The 14,610-nt window shown below is 41.3% G+C and overlaps 1 protein-coding gene across 2 annotated transcripts in view; it reads right to left on the bottom strand.

Moving 5' to 3' along the window:
- The window catches only part of aifm4 (apoptosis inducing factor mitochondria associated 4), a 51,375-nt gene extending 40,170 nt beyond the window's left edge, over window positions 1–11,205 (bottom strand). For both annotated transcript variants that reach the window (XM_069910742.1, XM_069910741.1), the window contains exons 1-3: window positions 10,920–11,205; window positions 8,787–8,916; window positions 7,649–7,758 (exon numbers count right to left, since the gene is read on the bottom strand). In XM_069910742.1, coding sequence (XP_069766843.1) covers window positions 7,649–7,758; window positions 8,787–8,916; window positions 10,920–10,944 — 265 coding nt within the window. In that variant the 5' untranslated portion in view covers window positions 10,945–11,205. The remainder of the gene's footprint in view (window positions 1–7,648; window positions 7,759–8,786; window positions 8,917–10,919) is intronic.
- Between the last annotated feature and the right edge of the window lie 3,405 nt (window positions 11,206–14,610).

Genomic DNA, 14,610 nt, shown 5'->3' with positions numbered 1-14,610 from the left:
TTGTGAAGGAAAGGTCATGCCTTATGAGCCTAATTTTTTTTTGAGGAGTAACAAAAGAAATTGTTAAGGGTATGGTGGTGGATATGGTCTATATGGAGTTTCACAAGGGATTTCAGCAAGGTCTCCCATGATAGACTTGTTCAGAAAGTCATGAGGCATTGGAACCTTGGTTGCGTGGTTAAAAAATTGGCTTAATGGTAGAAAGCAGAGAGTAGAAAGGGAAAGAAAGTATTTTGCCTGGAGGTCAGTGACTAGTGGAGTACCACAGGATCTGTTTTGGGATCCCTGCTCTTTGTGATTTTTATAAGTGACCTGGATGAAGAGGCAGAAGGATGGGTCAGTAAGTAGGCAGATGATACGAAGGTTGCAGGAGTTGTGGATGCAGCTGAAGGTTACAAGAGGATATAGACAGGATGCAGAGAAGTGGCAGATGGAGTTCAGTCTGGATATGTGTGAGGTGATACATTTTGGAAGGACAAACCAGAAGGCTGAGTACAGGGTTAATGGTCAGTTACTTGAGGGACCAAATCCATACATCCCTCACGATCAGCACACAGGTTGATAGGATACAGTAGATAAGGCAGCCTATGGGATGTTTGGTTTCATTAAGAGAGATTTGTAGAGTTGCAACACTAGCGCTCGAACTTTGAATTCAAGAGTAAAGAGGTCATGTTGAAACTCTACACATCTCTAGTGAGACCACACTTAAGAGTATTGTGGTATCCTCATTATAGGAAGGACGTGAATGCTGTGGAGAACGTGCAGAGGAGATTTACCAGGTTGTTGCCTGGATTGGAAAACAAGTCTTATGAGGCAAGATTAGCATAGCTAGGACTTTGGAACAAAGAAGAATGAGAGGAGACTTAATAGACGTTGACAAGATTATGAGAGGCATAGATAAGATGAACAGCCGGTGCCTGTTTCCCAGGGAAGGAATAGCAAACACCAGAAGACACGAGTACAAAGTGAAGGGAGGGAAGTTTAGGGATGATATCAGGGGTAAGTTTATTATGCAGAGAGTTGTGGGTGCCTTGCCAGGGATGGTGGTGGAAGCTGAAACATTAGGGGCATTTAAGAGACTCTTAGATGGGCACATGTGGAAGAAAATAGAGGGTTATGGGGCATGAGAGTTTAATAAGGAATATATGGGTCGGCACAACATTGAGGACCAAAGGGTCTGTACTGTGATGTAGTGTTCTATATTCTAAGACATGAGGTTGTCTAGGCAGACAAGGTGAAGAAAATTCCTCATGGCTTCGATTTTTTTTTTCCAGAGCAAAAGATAGTAAGGGACAAAATTAATCCAACTGAAGATCAGAAGAGGTTCACAAGGATGATTCTGGGAATGAAAGGGTGAGCATGAGGAGTATTTGACAGCTCTTGGGCCTGGGATTTAGGAGAATGAGAGGGGATCTCATTGAAACATTGAGAACATTGAACAGGGCAGATGTAGTAAGGTTGTTTCCCGATGGTGGGAGAGTCAAGGACAGGAGGCCCTAACGGCATACCTGGCAGGGTACTGAAAATCTGTGCCAACCAACGATCAAAATGTTCACAGACATTTTCAACTTCTCTTAGCTGCACCGGCTTCAAAAGGGCTTCAATCAAGAAGAGTAGTGTGAGCTGCCTCAACGACTTCCGCCCAGTAGCACTAACTTCTAGTTTAATTTATATAGCACATTTAAAATACTACATTGACCAAAATGTGTACAGATCATAATTACATCTCAACTTAAGCAGATATTTAAAGTGCAGTATAAAGCAGCTACTCAGTGTTCAGGATAGCTATCATGTTGCGTGTACAATCAACAATCACCTCAAAACGCTTCCGAGTAAAAATATTACTTCAACCTGGATTTAAAAGAGTTAAAGGAAGGGGCTGATTTTTGATGGAGGGAGAAATGTTAATCCAGTTTTGGGCCTGCAAATCTCCCCCAAGTTTGTGATTTGAGCGCGTAACTACCAACAATTAGCCGATCTGAGGCGTCTTGAAGTAAAGTAGGGAGTTAGGATGTAGGAGGGGGCTAGTCCATTAATAGCTTTGTAATCACACTGGCGAACTTTAAAATCTATTCTGACCCGTACCAGCAGCCAGTGAAGGGAGGCCAGAATAGGGGTGATATAGTCCCTCTTCTTGGTTCCTGTCAGGAGCCTTGCTGCAGCATTCCATACAAGTTGCAGATGGAACAATGACGACTGACTAATTCCCATATGTAGGGATTTAGAGTAGTCTAAACGGGAGAAAAAGAGGGCATGGATAACTTTTTAGAGGTCTTTCAGTGACACGAATGATTTGATTCTGGCAATAGGGCAGAGCTGGAAAAAGCAAGCTTTTACTACAGCAATTACTTGTTTGTCAAACTTGAGCGTGGAATCAAATATCACACCAACGGATTTGACGTGTGGTTTGATGAGGGTGGATAAGTTACCAAGGGTAGTGGAGTTGGAGAGGCCAAATAGGATATCTCGGATTTGCCTTTGTTTAGCTGCAGGCATCCACAACTTTATGTCCTCCAGACAGCTGTTGAGACTGGTTATCTTTGCTCGATTGTTAGGCTTCAAGGGGAGTTAGAGCTGAGTATATCAGCATAGCAGTGGAAGGAGATGCCGTGTTTTTTGGATGATATGGCTGAGGGAAAGCATATATAAGAAGAGAATAGGGCCCAGAATAGACCCTTATGAAACTCTGCAGGAAAGAGGAGCAGAGGAGGATAAAAATTTGCCCATATTGACTCATAAAGTCCTATCAGGAAGATAAGATCTAAACTAGTTCAGGGCTGTGCCAGCGACACCTCCCCTCTGCCGGAGGCAATCTATTCTGCTCTGATGAAATGCTTCGAGAGGCTGGTCATGATCAGAATTAACATGTACCTAAGCAAAGATCAGGATCCACTGCAATTTGTCTATCGTCACAATTGCTCTGCAGCAGATGCAGTATCGCTGGCTCTCCACTCAGGTCTGGATCATCTCGATAACAACAATTTCATGCATATGGTTGCTCTTCAACAACTGCAGCTCTGCCTTCAATAACATTATTCCCTTAGTGCTGACTAACAAATATAAACTCTAGGCCTCTGTACTGTACCGCACCCCCTCCCACCCCCACCCCCCCCCCCCACCCCGGCAACTGGATCCCTGACTTCTCATCGTAAGACCACAGTCTGTACAAATTGGAAATAATGTCTCCTCATCACTGATCATCAACACAGGCACATCCCCTTCGCTCTGCTACCATCAGGAAAAAAGTGCAGGAGCTTAAGGACAAGTACAAGGATGGCTTCTTCCCCGCTGCTATCAGATTCCTGACTAATCAATGAACCAAAGACACTGCCTCACTTTTCGTCCATCACTCTAAATAATAAAAAAACAGAAATGGTAATGTTGTAAGATGGTTAAGAATGTTTGGACTGTGATGCTGCCACAAAGCACCGAATTTCAAGACCTATTCATGACAACAAATTCTGATTCAGGATTACAGGGAATCTGCTTTAGAAAAGATCCAGATGAATTTCTTCAGACAGACGGTGAGAAATGTTTGGAATTTGTTGCCACAGGTGGTTCTGAAGGCTGGGTCATTGAGTGCATTTAAGGCAGAGATGGATAGATTCTGAATTAGCCAGGGCATCAGAAGTTATGGGGAGAAGGCTGGGCAGTGGGGCTGAGTGGGGAAAATGGATCAGCTCATGATTGAATGGTGGGGCAGACTTGATGGGATGAATAGCCTACTTCTAGGTCTTATGGTTAGCTAGGGATGGAGTCAGAAGAGATGGGGGGGGTGAGATCTTAAATGGGATTTTTTGCATCTTATATTTACTCAGGAAACTGACACAGAGTTCAAGGAAATGAGGCAAATGAGGATAAGGGCATGGAACCTCTGCAGATTAAAGAGGAGGAGGTGATTTTTTTTTAAAAATCTTCAAGTGAAGAAAGATGGACAAATCCCCAGGGCCTGATCACTTATTCCCTCTGACCTAAAGGGAAACTAGTGCAGAAATTCCAAGGACCCTGGCTGATATATTTAAAACGTCCCTAGCCAAAGGTGAGATGCTCATATTAGAGGGTAGCTCGTATTGTTCTGTTTTCTAAAAAAAAGTCTCCAAAAATAACACAGGAAATTGTAAACGGGTGAGCCTCACATCAGTAGTATGCAAGTTGTTGGAAGGAGTTCTAAGAGAGCGAATGTACAAGTACTTGGATAGTCAAAATAGATTGGTGAGTGAAGGTTGCATTTACTTGATCTTCAGGTTTTTTTGAGGAGGTTACCAGGAAAGTTGATGAAGGAAAGGCTGTGGATGTTGTCAGAAATCTCAGAAATGTGCTTTCAGTGTGGAGATTGGAACCGATCCATTCAACCTGGTTGTGCACAAAGGTGAGATCCTTCTGAGAGGACCTAGGGGACATTCTGGTACAAAAATTACAAATGTGGATCCAGAAGTGTACCTTCTGGGAGGCATTAGAGACGCAAGTTTTAGACTGTCCAAATACCAAATTCAATTTGTGAAGGTCGCCTTTTCAGTAACCAGAAAGTGTATAGTGATTATGTGAAATCCGACTCCATACTAAATATTACACGATGGAATATGGAAATTCAGAGTTGCATTCTCCTGGAGAAAATCATGTAAAGTTTACAGAGGAAATATGACACAATTGTTCGAATGCAGCAACCCTATCTGAAATACAAAAGTACACAGATATAACTTCTCCCCTTCAGAATAAAGGAAATGAAATAATCCATCCCAGCAGGGAAATGATTGGGATCAAAGAAGTGGGACATGGTGCAGATCACGGGCTCATTTTTCTTCCTTATCCTTTTTTATTTAAGTACCTGGAATTTTTTTTTATTAAAGTTTTTCACAAGGGTTGTTGACCTCACTAGTTTTTGTATTTGTAGAATTTATACAATTTTATTCTCGTTTGTATTGGGGCATGAGGGGAGGGGTAGAATGTATGATACACATGTGTTGAAAGAAATTGTATTGTTGTCTGAATTTATAGTCTTTGAAAATCAAAAATAAAATATACAAAAAAAAAGATTGATGGTGGGTCCATGGTTATTTATCATCTACATCAATGATCTAGATCACACTTGTCAAACTCTGGCCCGGATATAATTATATTTGGCCTGCAAGATCATATTAAATATATATCTTAGAGTTGGCCCGCTGGCAGCCGCGCCAGTATAGCGCATGCACACTGAAGGTGAAAATGAAGACGCCGGAGGTGTGGAGGGATCTCAGAGTTCCGAATCCCGGGGATCGGAGCGCCGCACTCAGCCCGCCCGGCTCCCGGACACACAGACGCGGCTGGAGTTGGGGACCATCCTCGCTGGGTCTGCACTTCAGCGGCGACGCCGGACCGAACGTCTCGTTGGCGATGCCTTCCCCCTCGCTCCGCGCGCGGCAGACCCTGCCTCCCGCTCCTTTTGTTGGAGACGAGCCCGGCGCCGTGAGATCGCAGTTTAATCCCTCTCCAACCATGGGAGGGGGGTAGGAGCAACGCGCTCTTCTCAGCCAATTCCTCCACCGCCCCGGACGCCGGCGTTTCAACGGGGGGTTCGGGTGCCTTCGTCAGGCGACCGACCTGTTGGTCCAAAACAAGGGGAGAGCGTACAAAATCCACACAGACAGCACCTGAACTCGGGTGAACGTGGAGCTGCGACCCCACATTCCACATCAGGACTGTGTGTAAGATTGGGAGCAGTGAGACGGAAGCTTATTTTGTTCCTGTGATTTAAGCCTTTCTTGGGGTGGGGGGGGGGGTCCTTCTCTGACCACTTGCCTAACAATTAACCTAATCAGATGTGGAGTTACCACAATACAACAGTTCTCAACCTTTTTCTTTCCACTCGCGTCCCTGTGCCATTGGTGCTCTGTGATTAGTAAGGGATTGCTTAAGGTGGTCTGTGGGTGAAAAGAAAAAGTTTGAAGACCACTGCTTTAATCATCCCTCATTGACTCGTCATGTGCATGGTTTCAGACGCTAAAGGAAATGGGACAATGACAATGAAAGAGTTTATCCAAAACTATTATTAAACATTTATTTTAATAAGAAAAAGTTTAACATTACATATGTTGAAAGAAGAGAAAACATGCAGATGTTGTTGAAAATTTTCAATAAATATTTAGTTCGGCCCTCGACTTAGTCCAAGTTTTTAATTTTGGCCCTCCGTGAATTTGAGTTTGACACCCCTGATCTAGATGATGATCCAGTAAATGGGATCAGCAAGTGTGCAAAGGACACAAGGATTGGAGGTGTAGTGGACAGCGAGGAAGGCTTTCAGGGTTTGCAGAGGATCAGAATCAGCTGGAAAAGTGAGTTGTAGAGCGAGGTGTTGCATTTTGGAAGGCCAAATCAAGAAAGGTCATATGTGGTAAATGGTAGGGCACTGACGAGTGTGGTAGAACAGAAGGATCTGGGAATACAGATACATAGTGCCCTGAAAGAGGTGTTACAGAACAGGGTTGTAAATAGAGCTTTTGGCACATTGGCCTTCATCGTCTTTGTAAATATGAGAGTTGGGATGCTACAGTCAAGTTGTACAAGATATTAGTGAGGTCATATTTGGAAATATTCTGTGCTGTTTTGGTCACTTAACTACAAGAAAGATGCGAATAAGATTGAAAGAGTACATAGAAGATTCACCGGGACTTGACTGAGTCACAGGGAAAGATTAAACAGGCTTGGATTTTATTTCCTGGACTGTAGAAAAATGAGGAGAGTTTTGATAGAGGTGAACAAAATTATGATAGGTATAGATGGAGCAACGCAAGTTGGTTTTTTCCACTGAGATTAGGTGAGATACAAATCAGAGAACATGGGTTAAGGGTGAATGGGGAAAAGTTTAAGGGGAACAGTAGGGCAACGTCTTCTCACAAATTAGTGGGAGTATGGAATGAGCTGCCAGCTGAAGTGATGAATGAGAGTTCATTTTTAACATTTAGGAAAAACTTAAACTAGTACACGGATGGGAGGGATAAAAAGGGCTATGGACTGGATGCAGGTCAGTGGGACAAGGCAAAGTAATTGCTTGGCACAGACTAGAAGGGCCAAATGGCCTAATTTCTGCGTCATGATGTTCTATGGTTCTAACCAAAGGTACTTAAGAGCATTTTCTGAAATGGGTGATTGTCACAACCTAGCCTCGCTCTGGAAATACCTGATTTTTGTATGCACTAAAAGAAAAATATTGCATGCAACAATTTCTAGGTTTAAAACAGTATATATTGACCATATTGTCTCACACTGATGATTTATATGTCGGCCAAGAGGCTCACAACTCAAAGCACAATGAGTTGGTTTACTTCAAAAACATATTCTAAGATCAAAGTGATGAACACCAAATTCTCCTGGTAAACACAAAGTTATATTCTCCAGAAAATTGCAATGAAAAGAGGATGGTTATGAAATAAATTGTGTGTGTGGGGCGGGGGGGGGGGGGGGGAGGGGAAGAGGAATTGATCAAAGACAAAAGTGTAGACACTAATCTTCATTGACATATGAATTACCCAATAACTCATCCATTTGGCTTCAGTGTCATTTGTGATAGGCTACCATTTTAAATGTACTGGTTTTCAAGGCAATGTATATACATGCAACATTATTTGTGGCATAATGGGCAATTGAATATTTACGAAATGCATGGTTTTACCTTTCACCAGAGGAACTCCACAATGAGCGCACAAGTGTCCTATGGCACTAAATTCCCCGTTGCTTTTGATCACAAGCAGTTTATTGTTTTCAACTTCAAATTCACGCATCCTGCATCCAACAGCAGAAGAATAATGACAGGAAACAGTGTTTAATTTCAAAAGAAAGAATATTAAATGTCAGTAAATCTGCTCTGGTTTAAATCTCCCTTCTATTTTCACATATTAATTAGCTTCTAGCTTTGTTGGCTGGAAGAATTCTGATTAATTTTGGACAGAAATGGTTTTGCAAAGAAACCAAGCAGTGTACTGATGTTATTTTAAAATTAACTGCCAGGTGCCTGTTGCAAAGGGAGATCCTTCATGATTATCAAACATTTTCAGTGACAAGGAAGAGTCTGTTATTCTCTTGTCTTTTTTAAACCTTGTGCTCAGATAATTAACTCTACACAGATGCATATTTCATTCACACTACTGAGCTTCAAGCAAGAAATATCACTCTCACCAAAATCCTTGAAGTAAATTTGATAATGAAGCTTTATATTTGGTAGTCAGCCACAACTATTACCTGCTCCAAAAAGTTAAGTGGTGAATAATGCCATTGCAATATTCAAACACTTTTTTTTAAATTGAAATCAGTACAAGTCTGAGAAACTCTCCAACCCTGGGATGCAGACAGGAACATTCCCAGGATGCAGGCATACGTGCCAAGGACACACTGAAGCTCAGTGCATTGACCACAAAGGCTTTTTAAGAAAGGACCAATCTATGATACTGCTATTAGTCAGTGGTGACTGAACAGCTGGGCCCTGTGCAACCGCTTCTCAAACACTTGGAGTACATTGTTCAGAAAGAAAATGTGAGTGCTCTTGATGTATTGTAGAGAATGCGTTGATTTGATGACACAATGAATATAAAGAAAAGACATTCCAATTGTATACATTTTTATGAATAATGTATATTTTTAAACTAATAAAATGAGGAACAGACACTGCAAAATGGAAGATGGCTGTATGTTATGGGCTCATAATACTATCTCCGCAACAGTAATTAAACCCAGTAAACTATTTCATAAGCATTAGATCTTTGAGTCGAAGATAATATTTTGACTACTACAGTTAAAGAAAGAATCACACTTACTCTCCATCATTCATCTCATCAACCGAACAAATCTCTTTTACAATTACATTCTCCTCTTGGTCTTTCTCTTTTCTCTTGTGTATTTGTTTGGGTGATTGATCATTTTGACTTTCTGAAGTGGTAAAATTAACTATTGGGGAGAAAAGAATATGGAAAATAAATGCTCATTCTCCTTGTGAAACCAAAGAGTACCTATACCATCTCCAAATTGGACTGTGTACACTTAGACATTCTTGGAACATTAGTCATGTTCCTTCATAAACACTGCCATTGTGAAAAATCATGCTAACAATAATTATAAAGAAATATAATCTGTACTTAAATGACTAAATTAATCATAACTTGGATTTAAGAGAACAAGAATCTATTTGTTTAAGACACAGAGTATTTGACCTTTTTTCAATGTTAAATCAGATCCTTATCATAATTGAATGGACAATATCAAGGGCTTTTCAATGATATTAATATGTGAGTATTACCATAACACAGAAGAGGAACATTGGCAGATGGCTTGAAGAGCCATAATCTGCAAGACTACAAACCAAATTCTGGATGCTAATATGTTTCTTCCTCACCCCCCCTTGACATGATCTACTGGGACTGTGGTCTGAAGGGGGCATGCAAGATCATTCTTCCTCCTTACAGCTGCTCCAGTCAGGTAAGAAATACAGGCCGAGGAACAGTTCGCGCCGAACGACCAACGGAACTGCTCACACTAACCATCCGAGACACTCATATTCATGAAACTATATCTTGACCTCCACATGTATTGTTTGACTGGATGTTTTGCATCGAGGACCAGTTCTTGTGTAATCAGATGACAATAAGTTTGACTTATTGTCAATCAACAAGGTGGAATGAGCCAATTGACCTCCTTCTGCACAGGGTAAATGCCCTGAACTAAGCCTTTTAACTGCTGAGATGAGAGGAAAAATTCAGCAGTTGTCAAAGTATTCAATTTTCTTAAAAACAATTTTTAAAAGATGCACAGAAATGCCCCACATATTATGCCCCAGTTAAGTTCATATTCATTGAGGTTTTTCTCACCCTTGAGAATGGGAAACTTTGAGGAGATTTGTTTTTGTATCTATTGCCAAAGAACATATAACCACAAATTATTTTTGACAGTGTACAATTTGGCCAGTGGAACTTTTGTTTATAAATATGTTTGGATCGGGTCTAACAATCCCGGAAACAAAATTGGACAGTGAAAATAACCAGCTAACAAAATTTACTCACAAAAAGGCCATGAGAGGAATTTAACCTCAGAGTATTACTCAGTCTGAAAACTATTCATTGTCTAAATAGAAATAAGGAGTATATTGTAAATATGATTCAGAAGGGAGAACTTGAGCTTTTCTTTCAACCACACGCAATGAAGATGACTTCAGATACCTTTCAGTCTGACCCCAAATTGACGTCCGCTCTTTAATTCTTAAAGGTTTGCAGAATTTACTCTATGATCTGAACCAGATCATGTCTTTTTGAGGATTAAATAAAGCTTTTAGAGTGGACTTGCATTGCTTTAGAATTTTCCATTCATGTTATCCTTCATTAATTCATGTTTGAATGGCTCGTGATAGTATTTGTTTTAATTTTAAATGAATCGCTGTTCAAAATGTACCTCCAAATTAAATAATAGGGAGACTGTGGTTCAAAATGTAATGTTTCACGATATGAGCCAAGTCCAACTCCAAGTCGCAATGTTTGCAAATGTTTCATAGAAACTTTTTTTTTAAACACCAAACTTTATTCAATGTTGCTTCTTCATGGTTAAGTTACCGTGGAGAAGTCAGCTAACTCAATCCAGCCCTTCCCCTGGCGCTGGACTGTTTTTTTTTTATCATTAAATAAGGGACCCTCCTTATGCAAACGCTCATCAAATAATTCATTGACTAAATAATAAATCCCATGTCCTGGGCTCAGGTGCGGACTTGATTTGTTTCTCTTCTGTTGAAACTAGTAACAAAATATCTAAGCGAGCTGCAGAAAATAGAATCATCAAACAACTCGAAGAGTTTGAAACCACTCGGAGACCCATTCATCACATTCTGACCGGTGAACATTAAAAAGATTGGCTTCCCAGTCTAATGGGAAGCAGGCTGTCCCGGACCCACGACTGCACTTGCTGACCTGATTTGGATTTGCCCGTTCCCATCCTGCGCTGGCGAGCCGCACTCCCCTCCCAGCGAGGCAGAGAACGCAGCGATCCGAGCCCAGCCACGAACTGGTCAGCGGCCGAGCCGATGTCAGCAATTCCCCAGGGTAAACAATCGGCCACTGGGTAACGTGCCGGTCTCCAAGGCACCGCCGCGCCCCGCCTGATGTCACCAGCTGTCACCACCCAGCCCCGACCCTGGGAGCGCAGAATCCGAAGCACTTTGAAATACCAGCGCCAAGGAAGCAGTAGGGATAAGGATTGACGTGTATTTGGAAAGACTGGGCATATTCGGACAGTCAATGTGGTTTTGTGTTATCTCAACGTCAGTACTTTTTAAAATAACTTTCTTCCTTTTGCTAGGGAGTCCAGTGGACCCCCAAAACCACCAGCAATAGATATGCACCACAACCCAGGGTTACTTCAACAAAAGTAGTTTTTAATTATAATTGAACAAGAAAACAGAATTAAACTTTAACATGTTACTTAATCCCCCCCCCCCCCCCCCACTAATACTAAGTGCAGGTGTGTGTAATGTATATTTAAGATTAGAAAAGTTCTTTCTCACTGGTTGCAGGCAATTCTTCTGTGCACAGAAGTTAGCATGAACAAAGTTCACCAGTCTTTGGTGCTGAACAGGCTGGCTGTTCTTGCTGGTTTTCAGAGAGAGATTCCTTTTGTTCCAGGACATCCGCACCTGATTCCTTTCCGATCAGTCGTGGTGACGAAACTTGCCCCCCTTCAGGGTTCTCCAGATGATCCTCTTTCTTTCGGGTCACCTCAGACAGCGAGCCTTCTCCTTTGACCAGACAGCCTTCCAAAGGTTGGCCAGCTTTGTCACTCTGGAACTGATTTCTGTGTCTCTCCTCTCTGTTTCACTCCCTCCCTCTCTGAGAGCAAAACTATTCTGAGCCTGTCTGCAAAAATCACATGCTCTCCCAAGCCAGCTGAATTCTGCAACTTCGTTGCTCTTTCTGCGAAAAGCACTCTGCAAAAGTCCTGTGTTTTAAAATGTGTGGGTGCAAGCTGCTCTAGCAATTCCTCTCAAGCCACCTCAAGATACTCTGTCACATTTTATTTAATTCAATTAGCAAAAGTCCTTAAAACATATGCATGCTGGTTCAGATTGTAACAAAGAAATCTGCAAACAATTAAGAATTAAGATAGTATATGTAAAATTGTAGGTTTATATTTGGGCTTAAGACCATAAAACCATGGCATGACTTGAGGTGATGAGGTTAGGTCAGTGGATGTTGTCTTCATGGACTTTAGTAAAATGTTCAGTAAGGTCTCAAATAGAAGACTGATCCAGAATATAAAGATGCATGGGATAGTTGGATTCCGAATTGGTTGGCCGATAGCAGGGGATAGTCATGGGTAGATGTTATTTTGGATGGAGGTCCATAACCACTGGTATTCAACAGGGATTCCTGCTCGGCTCCAAGTTAATTGCGATATATATATACATCACTTGGGATTAAAATGTAAAGTGGATCATTAGGTTCTCAGACACAAACACTACCGGAACTGTGGACAGTGTAGAGAGCTACAAATATGGGCAGAGAAATGGCAGATGGAATTTAATCTGAGAAATTGTGAGATGTTGCATTTTGGGAGGTCATGTGTAAGGGTCAGTGGCGTAGCGGTGGGGGTGGGGGGGAGGGTGCAGTGGAAGTGACTGCTCCCCTGGGCAAATTCTTGGTGGTGCCTTTTTGAGATGTATGCTTGTGGGACTCCAGTGGTGTGCTTGAGCTGATGGCCACTTTTGGGGATTTGCTCAGGGGGAGTGTTCTGGCATCTGGGCAGGAATAGGTATTTAATTCTCCTTGGCCTTCAAAATTATAATAAATTAGTGATAAAAGGTGTAAGTGTGATTAAAATTAATATAATGTTGGAAAAGTGCACCACCTGTAAATTTTGTTTTGTTTACCAGCCAAAACACTTGGCATGAAGTAAAGTATTTAGTTAAGATTTTATTCTGTACTTTGAACTGCATTATTTTAGTTAACAAACCTTTTGTGCGCTCATTAATTTCCTTTGTGTGCTGGTTGCAAAATGTAGCTGTGTGTGCATACACAGGGAACAGTGATCATTGCACCTTTTTTATGTGCTCACTCCCCATAACGTTAGAACCTGGCTACACCCCTGTAAGGGTTAGACAATTAATGGCAGGACTCTTAACTGCATTGGTGCACAGGTGGACCAAATGTTACGAGCCCAAAGGACCTCAAAACCCAGCAGCAATAGATATTCACCATGACAAATGGTTACTTAAACAAAAGTTGTTTTTAATTATCTTTAAACATGAAAACAGAATCAAACTTTAACTTATCACGATTAACTTAACTAATCTAACTTAACCCCCTTCTAATTCTAAGCGCAAATGTAATGTGTATGTAAATTTAAGAAAGTTGTTGGGTTCACAGTCCAATCTCACTTCTCATTCTTTCAAGTTCTGTGGTTCCAGGCAATTCTTATACTGTGCACATAATTTAACATGTATAAAGTTCACCAGGCTTTGGTGCTCGAAAGGTAAATGGTTACCACTCAGGAAGGTTCTTGTAGGTTTGCAGAGAGAGATGTGTGGTTCCAGGATTTCCACAAATGAGTTACCACCATTAGTCACCTCAATGTCTTGCTGATAAAACTTGCCCCATCAGGGCTCTCCAGATGATAACCTCTTTCTTTCAGGCTAACACTGAGTTCCTTTCCGTTCCTCTTATTCCAAGAGAAACATCAGACATAGGACTTCCAGCCATCCACCACTCTGGAGCTTCTGGTTCAGTTCCAACAAGCTTGTTCTCCTGGCTTGTTACAGCTTTCTGTGTCACACACAGTCCAAGACTCTCTCTGTCTCTCTCTCTGAGACTCAAACTGCCAGGAAGCATGTGTCCTCCTCTCTCTCACTTGCAAAACCCCTGACCTTCTCCAGCAAACAATAGGAGTTCCACTTTTGGTTCATCTTTTGTTTTTAGGTAAACAAGAACCTCTCAATGACCTTTCTGTGAGGAGGTATTAGGAGACAGCCTGTCTCTTGCTGTTGCTTTAAAGACAATAGTCCATTCATTCACTTCATTTAACAGCAACTTGTGAAATCTCCATAGCATTCTCCATAGTTTCCGTAAAGTCACTGAATATGAATTCTTCAGTATTTCAAATAGTATTTGTTTTAAAATGTGTGCATGTATGTCACCTACTCTACTTTTCCCAATTTATCTCCCAAAAACATTCCCAAATATTCTATCACACAAGTCCTGAAAGTTGCCATGCAAGTAGATAGGGTGGTAAAAAAAAGGATATGGCATGCTTGCCTTCATTAAACAAAGCATTCCATATAAGAAAAGGGAAGTCATGTCACAGCAATATAAAACTTTGGTTAGGCTGCACTTGAAGTATTGAATGAAATTCTAGTCAAATTTGGGTAATTTGCTCTGGAGTATTAGAGGCTGAAGGAAAACATGATAAAAGTTTATGGAATTATCGGAGGTATAGATAGGATTGACAGAGTCAGTTTAAAATGTCAAATACTAGAAGACATACATTTAAAGTAAGAGTTTAAAGGGAATGTATGGAGAAAGTTTCTTACATGGAGAGAGTTGGGTGCCTGGAACAGGCTGCTACAGTTGTGGTGGAAGCAGATACAAGAGTACATTGGAGAGGTTGTTA

The sequence above is a fragment of the Narcine bancroftii genome, chromosome 14 (assembly GCF_036971445.1).
Source record: "Narcine bancroftii isolate sNarBan1 chromosome 14, sNarBan1.hap1, whole genome shotgun sequence".
Taxonomy (NCBI): Eukaryota; Metazoa; Chordata; class Chondrichthyes; order Torpediniformes; family Narcinidae; genus Narcine; species Narcine bancroftii.
Note: the sequence above shows the minus strand (reverse complement) of the source record. Positions and strands in the feature narration are given on the sequence as shown.